The sequence below is a fragment of the Coffea eugenioides genome, chromosome 6 (assembly GCF_003713205.1).
Source record: "Coffea eugenioides isolate CCC68of chromosome 6, Ceug_1.0, whole genome shotgun sequence".
NCBI classification, from domain to species: Eukaryota; Viridiplantae; Streptophyta; class Magnoliopsida; order Gentianales; family Rubiaceae; genus Coffea; species Coffea eugenioides.
Genome location: NC_040040.1, coordinates 5,199,246 through 5,215,193, shown reverse-complemented (window position 1 = coordinate 5,215,193; position 15,948 = coordinate 5,199,246). Strand labels below are relative to the sequence as shown.

General features: G+C 39.6%; 3 protein-coding genes across 3 annotated transcripts; 2 read left to right on the top strand and 1 right to left on the bottom strand.

The window, feature by feature from the left end:
• The first annotated feature begins 31 nt into the window (after positions 1 to 31).
• Positions 32 to 1,648, top strand: LOC113773438 (cytochrome P450 76A1-like). The gene is made up of 2 exons (XM_027318088.1): positions 32 to 112; positions 1,067 to 1,648. Exons 1-2 carry the CDS (start codon positions 32 to 34, stop codon positions 1,646 to 1,648), a joined length of 663 nt encoding a protein of 220 aa, XP_027173889.1.
• A 5,143-nt stretch (positions 1,649 to 6,791) lies between these two features.
• On the top strand, positions 6,792 to 8,950 carry LOC113774682 (cytochrome P450 76A1-like). Its single transcript, XM_027319282.1, has 2 exons — positions 6,792 to 7,797; positions 8,051 to 8,950. The coding sequence occupies exons 1-2, from the start codon at positions 6,847 to 6,849 to the stop codon at positions 8,663 to 8,665; spliced, it is 1,566 nt and encodes a 521-aa protein (XP_027175083.1). The 5' UTR covers positions 6,792 to 6,846; the 3' UTR covers positions 8,666 to 8,950.
• Positions 8,951 to 11,152: 2,202 nt separating this feature from the next.
• LOC113775965 lies at positions 11,153 to 14,308 on the bottom strand. Its single transcript, XM_027321028.1, has 2 exons — positions 13,891 to 14,308; positions 11,153 to 13,379 (listed from the first exon to the last, which is right to left on the bottom strand). The coding sequence occupies exon 2, from the start codon at positions 13,030 to 13,032 to the stop codon at positions 11,575 to 11,577; it is 1,458 nt and encodes a 485-aa protein (XP_027176829.1). The 5' UTR covers positions 13,033 to 13,379; positions 13,891 to 14,308; the 3' UTR covers positions 11,153 to 11,574.
• Between the last annotated feature and the right edge of the window lie 1,640 nt (positions 14,309 to 15,948).

Here is a 15,948-nt window from a genome sequence, read left to right as displayed (position 1 = left end):
TTCTTCTCTGACAAGTTTTTATCCATTTCCGATGGAGCTCAAAAAGCTCATTGTAACCCTCTTCTTTGTCGTGGCCACCATGGGTATTTGGAAGCGGGATTTAGGCTGCAAGGTGAGGTTTTGTAGTTTTGTATTATTAACCGATTGGTACCGATCGTATAATCAGTTAGGGTATAGAAATAGCAGACAAGCAGTTGTGTTGTTGGAATAGATTTAAGCTGCACTATCTCCCTTCAACCCTTTGAGCGAAATGCGGCAAAAATGAAGGAAAATCCATGGACCGATCCCATCATCTCCACCCTGTAGGAACTACGAGATCACCCCAAGGACGCCTTCGGCATCCAGGGGTCACGGACCGATCATAGAACCCTGTTCAATAAGTGGAACACATTAGCTGTACGTGTTGGATAGTAAGGGTCAGAGAATGGGCAATCACTCATTCCAAGCGCCTTCATGCGAGTTCTTACTTGTGCGTGTCATAATTTTAAGAGGGAGGCTTGGCAAGGGCTCCATAGTGAGGCCGAGGATTATTACACAGACAACGTGTTAATTGAATACGTAGTAGAATAACAAAAAATGTAAAAGAAAAAATTATAACAAAAGATCCATTTGTGGTATTTTTGTACTACTATTGTTTAGGGTGATGCTTATCCATATATTAAAACCAAACATGGATTCATAGAGACGGCTGTCATCCTAAAGGATGTGTATTCCCAAGCCCTCCTTATAACATAAACAAAGTTTAAAAGAGAGAGAGAGATATAGCCAGTAATGGCTCTGTTTCTGATTTGCTTACTCCTCCTTAACAACAGTTTGGATAGCAAGTTTTTCTAAATAATATTTCGCTTGTATCATAAACACATTTTTTTATCTCACATACCTCGCATCACATCACAAAAAGTATTACAATAATTATTTCAAATAATACTCTATCCAAACGAGTATGTTTCTTAATTAGATGATTCCATTTCATCCATGTAACACAACAATCAATCCCAGACATTGCCAAGTCATCCGTTGATTCTGCTAATTACTGAATAAAAAACAACGGGGTGTTGGCATGCAGGAAACATTCATAGCTGGTACAGAAACAACAAGCGGCACAATGGAATGGGCCATGGTTGAGCTCTTGAGCAATCCCTCGGTCATGTCTACGCTCAAAGACGAGCTTAACGAGGTTGTTGGAGGAGGTAAAAAATTCCAAGAGGCCAACATTGATAAACTCAAGTATTTGCAGGCGGTGGTGAACGAAACCCTTCGGTTGCATCCTCCAATTCCGCTCTTGGTTCCTCGAAAAGCAACTCAGGACACCAATTTCATGGGGTACAACGTACCCAAAGGCACCCAACTGTTTGTCAATGTTTGGGCAATCGGAAGAGATCCCGAGTGCTGCGAAATTCCAGACACTTTCAGGCCTGAAAGGTTTCTGAACTCAAATATTGACTTCAAAGGGAACCATTTCGAGTTGATACCGTTTGGTGCGGGCCGAAGGATGTGTGCTGGCGTTCCACTAGCTTATCGCATGCTCCACCTCGTTCTGGGCTCTTTGGTGCACGAATTTGACTGGGATGTTCACAATAGCGTCGCTGATGACCTTAGGGACACAAAAGAGAGGATGGGGGTCGTGGCAAAAAGACTCGGCCGTTGATCGCAATACCTATATCCAAAAACAGTCCTACTAGTTAAATATCATCGAATCGAGCTTACTTCGTTCTTAATAACGTTTGAAATGGCTATTTTCGGGCCAAATTGAGTTCTTGGTCCATTTGGTTAATTGAATGTGAAATATTTGCTTTTATGTAAAATATGTATTCGTAATAAAAAGGGAGTCAACTCGATTTCCGGATCAATATATTGATGTTTGGACTGTGACATGGAAATTAATTATCTTTACAATCTCTCTCTCTCTCATATTATTCAATAAAATAATATAAACCTGTCTCATTAGTCATGAGTGATCAAACTGGGGCATAGCTGTCTAAGAGGGATCAAGGCCAAGAAGATACATCGTGCCAAAAGGGTCGGCTGCTAAATATGCTAGTATTTTATTTTCAGATGATGGACCGAGTCTATACAAGTTTTTGCCTGTCTTTTATAGACAAATGACCTACTAACAACCTCCATAAGTGCTACCGTAGGGTTCTTCGATTCTCGCTGTCCAAGTTAGATACTTATTATTTTAAACTCTTACGTGTATATCAGGTTAAGCACACTAAAACAATGTGCTTATTCGCTCGCATTAGATTTTATGAATGCTAAAAAGAGAGTGATCCCGCTTTGTATATAACTTTCTTAGTCTTTGATTAGAATTCTTGATTACTTTATTGGTTCTTTCAAGTTTGAAGGCTTTGGCAAATAAGTTGATTGTGGTCTACGGGGTACCTCTAAAATTAATTGAATATGTAGCCCGAATTGATGATCATTGTTTTCAATTAAAGCTCAATTGCAATGTTGGGGATTGGTTCATCATTTATTCAATTAAAAACTACTCCTTGTATCAAGGCCAAATGTTTCAACTTATCAATCACCGTTGTCTCGTTATGGTTCATTGCACCGCCATAAACTCGTATGCGCAGAATTAACCCGCCAACCAAACCTCTGAAGTGAAGGATAAAAACTGATCAAGAATGGATCATTATCATGCCACAGCTCCAACTAGAAGCCAAGAAAACAAGAAGCCCTGAATTGCGGCAGTGTGGTTTGGTTGGATTTCTAATTTTCCTAGTTACACTCTCAATCTGTTACCAGCTCTGGCTTTCCTCTACTCGGAAAAAATAAAAAATAAAAAAATTCTAGTTCCAGAAAATTATCTGCTGGGACTCCATGTGGGCCTATTTTGACAAATGAAACTTTGCCCTACGACCGTACCAGGGCTCAGGGAGAAGCATGGCCGGTGACTGCTCCGCTGTGTGACCGAGAATCGGCTCCACCAACACCATGGCCATCCTCTCAAACCACGCCGCAATCCGTCATTCTAAGGCCGCAGCATAGCTCATACCAAAAAGTCTCGTGACTACTGCAAGGATTTATGGCATGAGCTCCCTACAGAGCCCCTTCTGGCGCCTGCCAATGCCGATATACACCACAGAAATTTTAGTGAATAAGACAATCAACGACGCGGTGGCTCTTAGGCAAAACCTTATCGTACGTTGATCATCCTGGCTTTATACTCGTTCCATCATCATTCAAACAGATAGTTCGATTGCCTCGTATTAGTCTCCTTGCGTTTTTCACACACACACACACAGTATGCAACTCTAAATTGGTCGAGGTTATTAGAAGGATACAATCTCTAAATTGGACAGGATACAAACCATTGCATAAGCTTCTAAATGAATCTTCATGGTATCTTAATATGCACCTCTATCATTCTTTAGTACACGTCCCCACTCCAATGCTTAAGATGCTATATAATGACTACTTTTCACACTTTGTGACACGAGCTAATGAGACAGGAATACAGGTTTAATTAATTCCAGTGCCTGCAAGAGCTTCTTAACCAAGAACACAAACCCCAGAGTGAGAAGGGGGCTTTCTTTTGTAAGATTGACAAATGATAGTGCATTACCTCACGTCTCATCCTTTGTATTGGAACCTCATATTTATGTGATAAAAATTCCTGTTCGTTTAACGACGGAAGGAGGTTCACGCGACGCTAAAAGTCTACATCCGCCTCAGCCTTTGCCCGTAGAAGTTTATGAACAAATAACGGACATCTCATCTACGATCGTATGCAGTGCAATTATGGGTACAACCGAAAAACAGCTTAAGGATTCTGCGGTCTCATTAGATGGACCCCTTCATCTTCAGGAGTCAACCTTAATAGATTCGTCAAAAAAGTCAGACCTTAATTAAGGCATTGACTCTATGATCTCTGGACAATTATAGCCTGAATGTTTCGCACCATAGCATCTGGACTTTTGCTTGAAATCAAGGGCGAACACCATCGTTTGTATTTTGTTTCATTTCTTAAGTATTGCTCAAAATTGTTGGCGTGGTAAGCCAAGCACCATTGATTGAATGGCTCTTAATTATCTTCAGAATTGTATTAGAAATTGAAAATGGACGTACGTGAAACTTTATTCTGTCATCAAGAAAGAATGCGCGAACAAGCTAGACTCATCTGTCTAAAGCTTGTGAATGTCCGGAGAGATGCCCGGTTGATATCAAGATAATTATGCTGAACCCCATGCTTCTCTCCTCCTTTAAGATTAGGCTAAGCATTTACTGAGCCTAATAAATTAGATTTTGTAATTATTAAATTCTCTAGCTGAAAGTATAATAAAAGGATCCTGTCATTATTACAACCCAGGGGAATAAAAAAAGAAAAAGAAAAAGAAAGGTTATTTTATAGATATTGACGGTGTACGTTGTGAAACCTTAGAATGGGCAGCCAACACGAAGGCACACTCTAGGTTTCCTGTCACAGCCCAAGTGAAACAGAAAAAAAAATCATAAAAATGCCGGCTTTTTATTAGATTTTGTTCTTCTAGCGTGTTATATTTTAAAGTTTACGTACAAAAAAAATGACCGAAAATCACATAGATAAAAAAATAGGAATCTCCAAAATAGATATTAAAAAAAAGTGGGTCATTATTTAGTTTATGACTGTCCTATAACTCGTATGTTGATTAGAGTAGCGTTTTTCTATACTTTATATTTTATCATGTCAATAATTGTTGGAACTTAAGGAAGAAAGAATTAAAATATGATATGCCTGTGAAGAGCATGTACGTCTATACATGATAGTAAGAGATGGTAGTACAAGCCTTGTACTACAAGGAATGATAGTAATGGAAGTTGGATAGAAGATCCATGGCAACGTTATCTGTGTCCATCTATATGTTTTGGGCCTTCATTTTCTTGTTATGGGAAATTTAGGTGAGACGTTGGACTCGAGGAGCGGCAGCGGTGACTTATTCAGATTATAAAGTTGCAAGGCTTGCAGATGTGATGATCAATTGCAACCTTGTTTCCCCAATCTTTGGGATTTGCAATGGCAATTTATTCAATGACTCACTAACAATAGCAGCATCTTCATAAGACATCGCGTCACAGCAAAGTCGGAATTGGGCTAATGCCCTTTCCCGTCGAGTCCTTGTCCCAATTGTTTTGTATGTACTCCGTAGTGCTTATGAGTTATATGCCCATGCCCATGGACCAGGGCATCGTACGTATCGTGTATGGATTGGTGACTACAAGTTTGTTTGGATAGTGAATTATTTGCATAAATTTATTTATTTACTTATATTATCGGGTTATTTTTTAATTATTTTTTATTTCATTTAGATTAAATTAAAAAAAATATTACAGTATTTTTTTAAAAAAAAATTATCCCGAATAATCTATGAATCCTGTGGATTGTGCCCGACGAACGTGTTATCAAAGAAAGAGAGAATTTGGGCCTTTTGTATTGTTTGCATTTGATTTGAAAAGAATCAAATGCTACAGGGAGACGTTAGCCGCCCGTCACGCCATCGACTATCAGGTTATACTACTACTAGTGTATAATAATAATAATCAAAGCTCGTTGAGAATATATGTTACTTGAGGAGTATGCCGAGAGAGCGATCTGAACAGAGCTCCTATGCGTGTTTCCGAACTAACCTGCAATGGCCGAACAGGGGGGCTAACTCCCCATTGTACCTTCGACAGTCAAGTCAGTTGAATAGCAAGAGAGATTAGAGAAAGCAATAATGTTGTATGGCATCATGGCGTATTTTGTTAGGTCCTCTTGGCTTCTTATTTATAAGGTTACTAAGGCTAGCCTCTGAGGATTCCCCGGGTTATCCGTCTATCGAAGAGTAGTTATCTCCTTCGGATTAGAGCCCTACTAGGTTACTAAGAGCGGAGTCCCTCTTGAAAGTTGAAACCTAACCTTGGGCTTGCCCCGCGGACTGGACCACTCCTCGTGAGTTCGGTCACTGATTAAGTGCGGTACCGAATTGGGAGGATGAGCAGACACGTGTCAATGGACGATGATTGGCTCCTCCACATTACTGGCATCCATTTTCAAGACGGCAAGGTTGGGGTCATCAGATGTCATCGACCACTACATAAATGGACAGATTAAGAATGACAGGAATTCTTGTTTCTTGACCTCGCGGTTCTCATGCACGATTATTTAAATAAAGTTAGACTCTCTGAAAATTTCTTTTCATTTCTTTCCAACTGCTCAATGCACCCCAACATTCCCTGACCAGACCCTACAGACAGGATTTAAAGAAGAAGTAATGATGAAACTTGAAAGCTCCTCTAAGCCACAACTTCTTGATAGCTATTAAGAATCTCATCGCAAGCAAGTGGCAAACTCGACTATTGAAAAAGTTTAGCAATTATTCAAATAATTTGCTCTAAATTAGTCCAATGTTCAAGCTGACAGATATTTTGATCGCCGTCATAATAACACACACAGAATTTTCTTTCGTGGCAGCGTGGCACAAAAAATTAATTAATTTTTCAACTTTCAGTAGCATTATTAACTAAAATCAATCTTCCACCAATATTGCTACATTGGAATGAAGTCACGGGCATCAAAATTCAAAACCTTGCGGCAATAAAATATTGTTTGTGTCTCTACTAAAAATGGTCCAATAGTGCAGCACGAGCCCCATGCGCGTTGTCCTTGTTCTGCTCATGCATGATTGATTGATGTTGAAGTTGAAGGTTATGCAGCTTGTTGCAGTTTTATTAATTTATTTATTTCTATGCATTATTTGGTTTTCCAGTCGTTACATTATATATATATATATACCTTGCTCTGGAGAAGCAATAAATCAGCAACTCAGCATTTGAGAGAGACCAATCAAATAGAATAGAATAGAATAGCGAGCGTTGCTGACAAATATGGAGTCCCGGACTCTGAAGTCACTACTAGTAAATCCGGTGGGCGTTGCCGTCTCCAGTGGTCTTCTTCTCGTGGTGCTCTTCGCCTTTAGCTTAATCAAACGGAGGTTAGGTAGTCCTGATAAGAGGAGGCCACCAGGTCCACCGGGATGGCCAATTTTCGGAAACATGTTCGACCTTGGGGAGCTGCCGCACCAAACGATGTACAGGTGGAAAAACAAGTACGGACCCGTGATGTGGCTGCAGCTGGGATCGATCAACACCATGGTCGTCCAAAATGCTACAGCCGCAGCCGAACTATTCAAGAAGCACGACGTCCCATTTGCTGACCGCAAGGTGCCCGATACCCTCACGGCCTTCGACTTCAACCAAGGCACCTTGGGGATGAACACCTTTGGCGGGCACTGGCGGGTGCTCAGACGCCTCTGCTCCACCGAGTTTCTGGTGAACAAGAGGATGAACGAGACCACTGACCTGAGGAACAGACTCGAGAGAAACATGGTAGCCTGGATTGAGGACGAGCATAGGACCTCCAAGGCTCAGGGGGGAGACGGCAACGTGCAGCTCAGCCGCTTGCTTTTTCTCTTGGCGTTCAACCTGATGGGCAACCTCATGCTGTCCAAGGATTTGTTGGACAACAGAAATCCCGAAAGTCGGGAGTTTTTTGAATCCATGAACGAGATCCTGTCCTTAGCCGGGACTCCTAACATTTCAGATTTTCTACCATTCTTGAAAAAGCTTGACCCATTGGGGATGAAGCGGAGAATGATAGCCCACATGACAAGAACCTTCAGGATTTCTTCCAGATTTGTCCAGGAAAGGCTTGACAACAGAAAAGCCGGCAAGTTCAACGAGAAGAAAGACTTCTTGGATGTCCTGTTGGAGTACCAGGGGGATGGTAAAGATGGTCCTGCTACATTCTCGGAGAAGCATATCAACGATGTTATCATGGTAATTGACCTTAATTAGTTAATTAATCCCTGATTTGGCTGCTACCATTAAATTACTCCTATATACATACATACATACATACATATATATTTATCTTCTTACCTGTACGTAATTTTTCATGTTTTCTTGGTCTTCTTTTGGATATTATGGCATGGGGAATTTCCTTGGCAGCAACGCTAATTTCCAGTGCAAGTAACATCGGGTGCTTTTTGCTCAACTAATATTATCTCTTTTTTTTTTGGGGTGGGGGCAGGAAATGTTTTTTGCGGGTTCAGAAACTACAAGCATCAGCATAGAATGGGGTTTCGCAGAGTTGCTTCGCCACCCTCACGCGTTCCAAAAGCTCAGGGAGGAGATTGATAGAGTTGTGGGAGTAGACAGATTGGTGCAGGAGAGTGACATGGAGAACCTGCCGTATTTGCAGGCCGTCGTGAAAGAAACCTTCAGACTGCACCCTGCACTGCCTCTGCTCCTACCAAGAAATACCATGGAAGACACCAAGTACCTGGGATATCTGATTCCCAAACGCACGCAAGTCTTCGTGAACGCTTGGGCAATAGGAAGGGATCCAGCATACTGGGATGACCCCTTGACCTTCAAGCCTGAGAGGTTCCTGAATTCCAGTGTTGAATACAAAGGGCAGCATTTTGAGCTGATACCGTTTGGATCTGGAAGGAGAATCTGCGTCGGTTTTCCTTTGGCCCACCGCGTGGTTCACCTCACTTTGTCCACTTTGGTGCAAGCCTTTGACTGGGATCTGGGAGCTGGTGTCAAACCTGAAGACATTGACATAGACGAGAAGCTGGGATTGACGCTGAGGAAGAAGAATCCTCTCAAACTAATTCCAAAGAAGCGTCTCCGCGTTTGAAAGATTAATCGATCATGTTAGAGTCTGCCAATTTCCTTTGTGCCTAGCTATGATATAAATAAAAAAAATAAGCTTACATCCATAAAAGTTGCCCCCGATGTAATCTCCCCTTTTTCAGTACTGCTCTTCTATTGAGTATTCCCCTATTAGGATAGTGCCGTCTTCTGCAAGTGCTTACTCCGATGTACCTGGCATTGTGTTGTAATACTAGGTAAGGCTGGCACTGCGCCGCCACTCTCCACCGCAATTTTAATGACAGTCGTATTATGTGTAATAAATTGAGGATATTTGCTGATTGAAGGGTGCCTTAATGTTTGGTGAAACAGAGGAGAGAGCAAGGAAGAGAATCCAAAGGCAACTGTGAGTCGAAGTAATCATCATTCATCACCAAAGTATCAAAGAATTATGCTTAAGCAGGAACACGTTTGGGATTTCATTTCCAGCGCAAATAAGAACAAAGAGAAGCCAAATAATTTTTTTTCCCGGTAACGATAACATTTATATAATCTAATTTAATTAATTCTATTCTACAGAGAGGGGAGTCTAAAGAGGCTGCGAAAGGAGTTAGTAGGTATATAGACCTAATTAAACCAGTGCTCTGTCATATTTTTTTGAATTTTTTTTCGCTACAGGTGGAGTTCAAACCTCTGACTTATAATCCAAAGAGGGACTTGGTGGCCACTGAGCTTTGCCAAATAATTTTTATGTTGAGATGTTTTACCAACACAAGGATAGAAAATTAAGTTGCAACAAAGAGAAGCCAAATAAGAACAAAATTAATAGCAAGCAGCTTTTTACCCCAGGAGGAAGAAGAAGAATTCGTAGCAAAACCCAGCCTTTTCAGCCAAATTTTGCATCCAAGTTGCTACGTGGCAAGCTACAACGGGTTTTTAGAGTAGTGATATCTACTTCCCCAGTATTATTGGTGGAGTGGATATGCAATTGAGTAGTTTTTATGATGGGATAATTTCACTTTGCTCCCCGTAGTTGCAACCCAATGTCCGCATTCATCTCTAAATTACAAATTAAGACACTTTAGTCTCTAAACTATAAAAGTTGTGTCACTCAAGTACAATTATCAATGAAATACCCAAAATTACAATCTAATACTAGCTATTTTTCTACAAAAATGCTACAGTGTATTTTTTATTTAAAAAAATCCCAAAATTACTATACAAATGAGCTCTAAATTTTTCGATTTTGTATAGTTTAAGTACAGCTAAAAGTAAGGAATAGGCTCACTATAAAATTACCATACATTATCACTCTTAAAGTAATAGATTGTAACACGATATTTATATATCTTATCACGTGCCCTAAAACACATTTACAAAAGCACCCTCTTTACTAATCACACATTTCATTTATAGAAAAGCTTTTTTAACTTAAAAATAAGTAGATTAGTAGCAAATCTTAATCAAATATATAATATTTATTAAAATAATTATGCCATCAGGATCTGGGTCCAAAACGGGTTAAAACATGTAAAGTCATATCCAACCCGTTTAGTTTATACAGGGATCTATGGCATATTTTTCGTATCTGGAAAAATGGGCTGGGTCTGAGTTAGGTCCGGGCCTAGGCCCGGTCCATTGACAGCTCTTCGTGCAACCAGTAAAAAGTTTCCTTGGGAGGTATTCCTGGACCGAGTGTGGTGTTAGTGCGCCTCCAGCCTATGCCTGCGGCGCCACATGATTTGAAGGGCTTAGAGTTTTTTTTTTTTTGCCCCTTCTTGCTCTCCATTTATAATTTATTAGAGGGGCAAAGGATGTGAATCAAAATACATTCGATTGGATTATTTAAAAAAAAAAAAAAATCTTTCCTTCTACTCTGGTTTATTTTCTATAAAAGGCTTAGAATGGAGAATTAAATAAAAAAATTTCCCCAATTTATTCATCAGATAGCAATTCATGAACCGAAGTCCTCAAAGCACTTGCTTTTCACTTTTCATGTTTCAAACCTAAAGGTCTGTGTTTTCCGACAAACCCCCCCCCCCCTTCCCTCCCTCCCTCTTCCCCTTTCTCTTTTTCTTTTTCTTTTTTTTTTGGGCAGAAAAATATTCTCCGACCAAAAGCTGCTATGCTGTTCATGCTTCCACAACCTTTGTAAATGCTTTGGGTAATGCAGGTTTTATGTTTCCAAATGTCTATCAAAATTTAATTTTTTTTTAAAATATCTACTTAGAAAAACAACTCATATTCATACCGAGCCATATGGTAATATAGGAGAGTTGGTTTGTACAAGAAGCTTTTCTTCGTCGTGTAACTGTAACCCCTGGCAAAGCACATTCACTTGTGACATGGGAAGGCTTTTTCTACATAAGATCTGGCAGCCGGCTGAGATGGTTAACTGAATTATAATCGGTGATCCAAGACAACATGGAAGCAAACCAATCATAATAAAGAAAAGAAGTAATTCTAAACATCCTCAGAAAGTTCAAGGCATGCTCAACAGAGAAGCAGAATTCAATTGACTGGCACTCACAGAAACTTCCAAAATCAAACTCACATATAATTACTGCCGGGCAATTCCACTTAACTTTCATCAGAAACAGTATACATAAATTAGGATAAACATAAGCTAAAGAATATTAGTCATGACATGGATTACATGATAGCGCAATTTTACTCTCTACGAGGTAGCGGCCGAAAGATCAGAATGATGCCACCATAATTGAACAATTTACAAGGATTACCTCGTTGAGTAGCTAGGCTAAAACAAAGTAGTACTCCAAAATCTTTGATGCCGTCCAAAGGATGCAGTGAAAATGTGAGTACTTGAAAATAGTACCTTAGCTGCGTGAAGAAATGTCTTCAAAATACATGAAGATTCACCAAGGTAGGCAAAACCAATTTCAGTTCAACCAGCAACAATAGAACTATCCTTACCGAACTCTCTGCTATAGATTGTCAAGAGGTTTGAGCTACATCTACGTTGTGTGATTGATCATGCTTTGGGAAGTATTTTGTGTCAAATACATAAACATCACAAGCCCTTTTGCATGAAGAATCCAGGAAAGGTTGTTCATGTAGTTGCTTATAGAACCTTGAAAGGTAATTTAAGCCCATGAGAAGTTCTGCAATTGTCGCTTCTGTCTTGGCTTGATCTGCAAAGTAAAGGGTCTGGACTAAAAGCACATTTGTCCCAGAAGTCATGTCCTGCTTCTCAAAGTTCCGCTCAGAATACCATTTTATTGTGTTGTGAGCGAGTTGAGACAGCCAATCCAATATCCTTGACAACGTTGATCTCCACTCTGCTGCAAGGACAGCATCATAAACAGATGAAGCAGAACTTTTGGTGAACACTTTTAACTTTGCTCTCAAAGAGGTTCTAATGCTTGTAGGCAACATGTTGTATAGGTCATCTCTAGCATCCATGCTGATCAGGTGAGGTGATGATACTAGCCTCTCTATCAATATGATGATATTTGCATAATGGAGAGCCAAAGCAGCATAACCAAGAGTAGATGGGGGTACATTCAACTGTTTATGCTTGAAGTTTATGCTACAGTGTGATACAGGCCAAATCTTGGAGTTTTTCACCATTTCAATGCCTTCATGGGATGCACAATCTGACCTTAAAATGTTGCTGCTGGAAGCCATAAAATTTTTTAGAGCAGGTGAATCACTTCCAGTCATGCATCCGTGAAAAGGGCCAATGTGAGCAAATCGTATGGTTTTTTTCTGCTGCTTCTTTCCACCAAAAATAGATCTATTGTGCCAGGCATTCAATTTTCTGGAGTTTGATCTGTCCTTCTCACCGGCCATGCCCAAATTTGAACAAGATCTCCCTAACTCACGTGAATTGATCCCAAACAAATTATTCTCAGATAAATGAACAGCATATTGCGTTGAGTCAGATATGGAATTGCTCCGAACAAGACGTATCTTACTAATTTGTATAGAACCATAAATTTTCTCAACAGCTCCCCACTGGTTAATCCCACACACAAATTTGATCCTGGCAACAATTGTAAAAATGGATCTAAGCAAAAGCCTGACAGTGTAGTCATATGTACGAACCCAGGGTGACACCTCGCGGAGATTCTTCACTTCCTGACGTTGACACATAACCTTCTGCTGAAATTCGAGCAATTTCACTTGGCTTGATTCCGGATTAGCCCGCATCCGCTTCAAGGTTTGCTCGTGCTCTGCCAGCACATCGAGTTCTTGCTGCAGCTGTGAAGTGACCGCAACAAATCTTTCCATCTTCTTCACCTTCCTCTCCATCTTCTTGAGCCTATACTCCCATCCACACCAATTAAGACCAATCTCAACAGGGTCATCAAACACTTGTTTAGATGGTGATAGGTAGGGTCTGTACATCTCTTTCCAAGCAAAACCACAGCCTTGCCACACATCCCACATTTTCCATGACCTCCAAGTGAGCAAGATCCATCAGATAATCATCGTCTTCTGAGATGAACATTTGAATACCCGGTGAGGTTGAAATTTCTCGTCGCAGTCTCATAATCTGTCTATCCTCTAGACACTGCCATATATTGACCAATTTAGACATCAGGCTTGCAACTTCAAATGATAAGATCCCAATCACACCCTTTTCTGGACCACCTACCGGGCTTTTTTGCGAATGTTTCCACAAACTACGAAACAACAGCTCCGCCCTGGTCTCACCCCCCATCTTACGGCTACAGAAGAGAAGAACAAAGTAATGATACCGAAATATTCCGAGCCCTCAATCCATCTCAGAGCTCCTGTACCGAATATATGAACATGAAATCAAAACTTTGGGCTTTTTGTTAAATTTCAATGTCCTTCACCCTGAGCACAGTATATAATGAAAATCAAGCAGTAATATCTACAACCAACAAGTTAATTTTAGAGCAAAACAACAAATCTTGTCCACGTACCAAGTAAGTAATCCCAATGAACATTATCATCATGCGAAATCTACATATTTCCTCAATTTTTCCTTCTTTTCCCTCCCTTCTCCTCTTTACCCCTAATCCAAACCGGACAGCTAGTACCAAAAATGTTGCAAGAAAGTTTATATTTCTTTTTTTTTTTTTTGGGTTAAATCTAGAATCTTTGGGTAAAAACTCTAATATTGCAAATATCTTTCTTTTCCCACCTTAAACATTCTTGATCTTTTACACCCACCAAGCAGAACATAAAATCACAAGATTGGGGTTAGAACAAGTAAAGCAGTTTGATAATAAATAAAAAAAAAAAAAGCTATCGATAGGAAGTCAAATGCAAGCTTACTTTCAAGTTAAAAGAAGGAAGTATTTTCTGCGTAGAGTAGCGTAGTCGGAAGTGAAGCGAAGCAGTGAAAATGGCCGTTGAGATCGCAGATTATTATGGTTGTTGTAGTACAAGAAAAGAGAAAGTAAGGGTGAAGATTTATAACATGCGCACAATCGGCTTCAATTATGAGCAATGTAGTCTTTGTAGTTTGTAGCTCAAGTGGGATAGGAAAAACGACCAAATGGGGACAAATTTAAAATACGACCAAAACTCGATGGAATCGAAGTAAAGTAAAACTAAAATCTAGTTCTGCTTTTTATGGGATAATTCCGGGCTGGGGATTATACTCCCGGATCTTTTGCAGCTAGTTTGAAACTGGGTGGACAGGAAAAAACGAGTTGCTACATCGTTTTTTTGTTTATTGCGGTCGTATTAGCAAGAGTGGATAATACTAGGTGTATTTGGAAGTATACTGAGCTGCATCGTTAATGGGGTGTGGTGGAAGTTTGTTTTAAGGGGAATTGTTGTGGCCTGTGGGCATATGCTTGGATCGAGTTGGCTGTTCCCCAGTCGATCACACACAACGAAGCAATGCATACTAGTATGCCAATCACTCTTTGATTCAAGACTATGATTGGATTTTAGTTGTCTCGAATTTGGGCTTTGACGATCGGAAGGTAAAGTGCATTCTCCTTGATATTCAGCGTGTGAATGCCTATTACCAAAAACAAAAAAAAAAACCAAATTTCAATCATCTTTTTTTTTTTATTGAAGGTGCATCTATACGAAGGACAATATTTTCAAATTTGGACCAGAGGGAATGTGAATCAAAGAGCTTTCGATTTGTGATTAGATTGGTTCAACCAATTCAATTCTGATTCAAAGATTTAATTTTTTTTTTATATTTTAACATTAAAATTTTTGAAGAGAACTGAATTATTTATTTTGGAAAATAGAAAATTAATGAAAACTGATTGAACATTCAAATTTTTATCCGTTCAATCGACTCTCGATCGAGTTTGACCTATTTAATACATTCTTTGAATTAATAGTTGTTTCAGATTGAAAACATAACCGATTCACGATCAAACCAGCCAATTTAGTCCGATTTTCTAAACATTAGTGAAGAGTGATGACTCACTTGGTTCATGATTCATTGTGTGTAAATTGGTATCAATATATCACGTGATAGTACAGTATGGCATAAACTTATCATTTGAGCATTATTTTCTACGGATTGAACTACTACTACTACTACTAAAACAATACAATAATATTAATTACAAAAGGCAAAAAGATTCAACAAAAATCTAGTAATATTAGTACACACCTGACCACGTGTTATCACTCAGGTTGCGTGTTTTGTCTGATGTTTCTCGTTCTTTTCTCCCGGGCCGCTTAGTGATTTTCTCAAAACATTCGAACTTCTAGGTCCATTGATGCCAATCCGTGTAGTTTACAGAAAGCAAATAGCCCAATTTCTTACCGTCTGATGGAAGCATAGGACAAGTTTTTTTTTTTTCTTTTCTTTTCCGACAGAGGTAAATAAATATGTCGGGCCTGCCTCGTGGCCTCTTTCGTTTTTTATTTCTTACTTAGCTTTGGGAGATGGCGGAAACAAGGGTAGGAATTTTGGAGAAAGAGCAACAAGTTGTTTTTGGCTTTTTTCCTGTTCTTGGTCTTGGCTATCCATCCATATCCATATGCGTCGCTTTATTTAGATGGAACTCGGAGGCGTTTTAAAGCGAACTTCGCAGCCAAATTGAAGTGAAAACTGACTAGCTTTTTGTCTGGTTGCACCGCGGAAAGGAATCTCAAGAATGAAAGAAAGTGCAAGAGAAAGAACCAAGAAATGTATTCTAAATTAAGCATAGGGAATCACCTGAAATCTATCAAATAAATTCATCATCCACACACACATAAGATACCGCTTCTGCATGCAGTCCTGTTTTACATGTGCCGGCCGCAATCAATTATTCATATTAAGACAAGTCTGAAGAGAGAAATGATCAGCCCACCGATCTGTCATATTCATTGATACAGAAAGAGCAACTACTAATACATCACAAATTATTG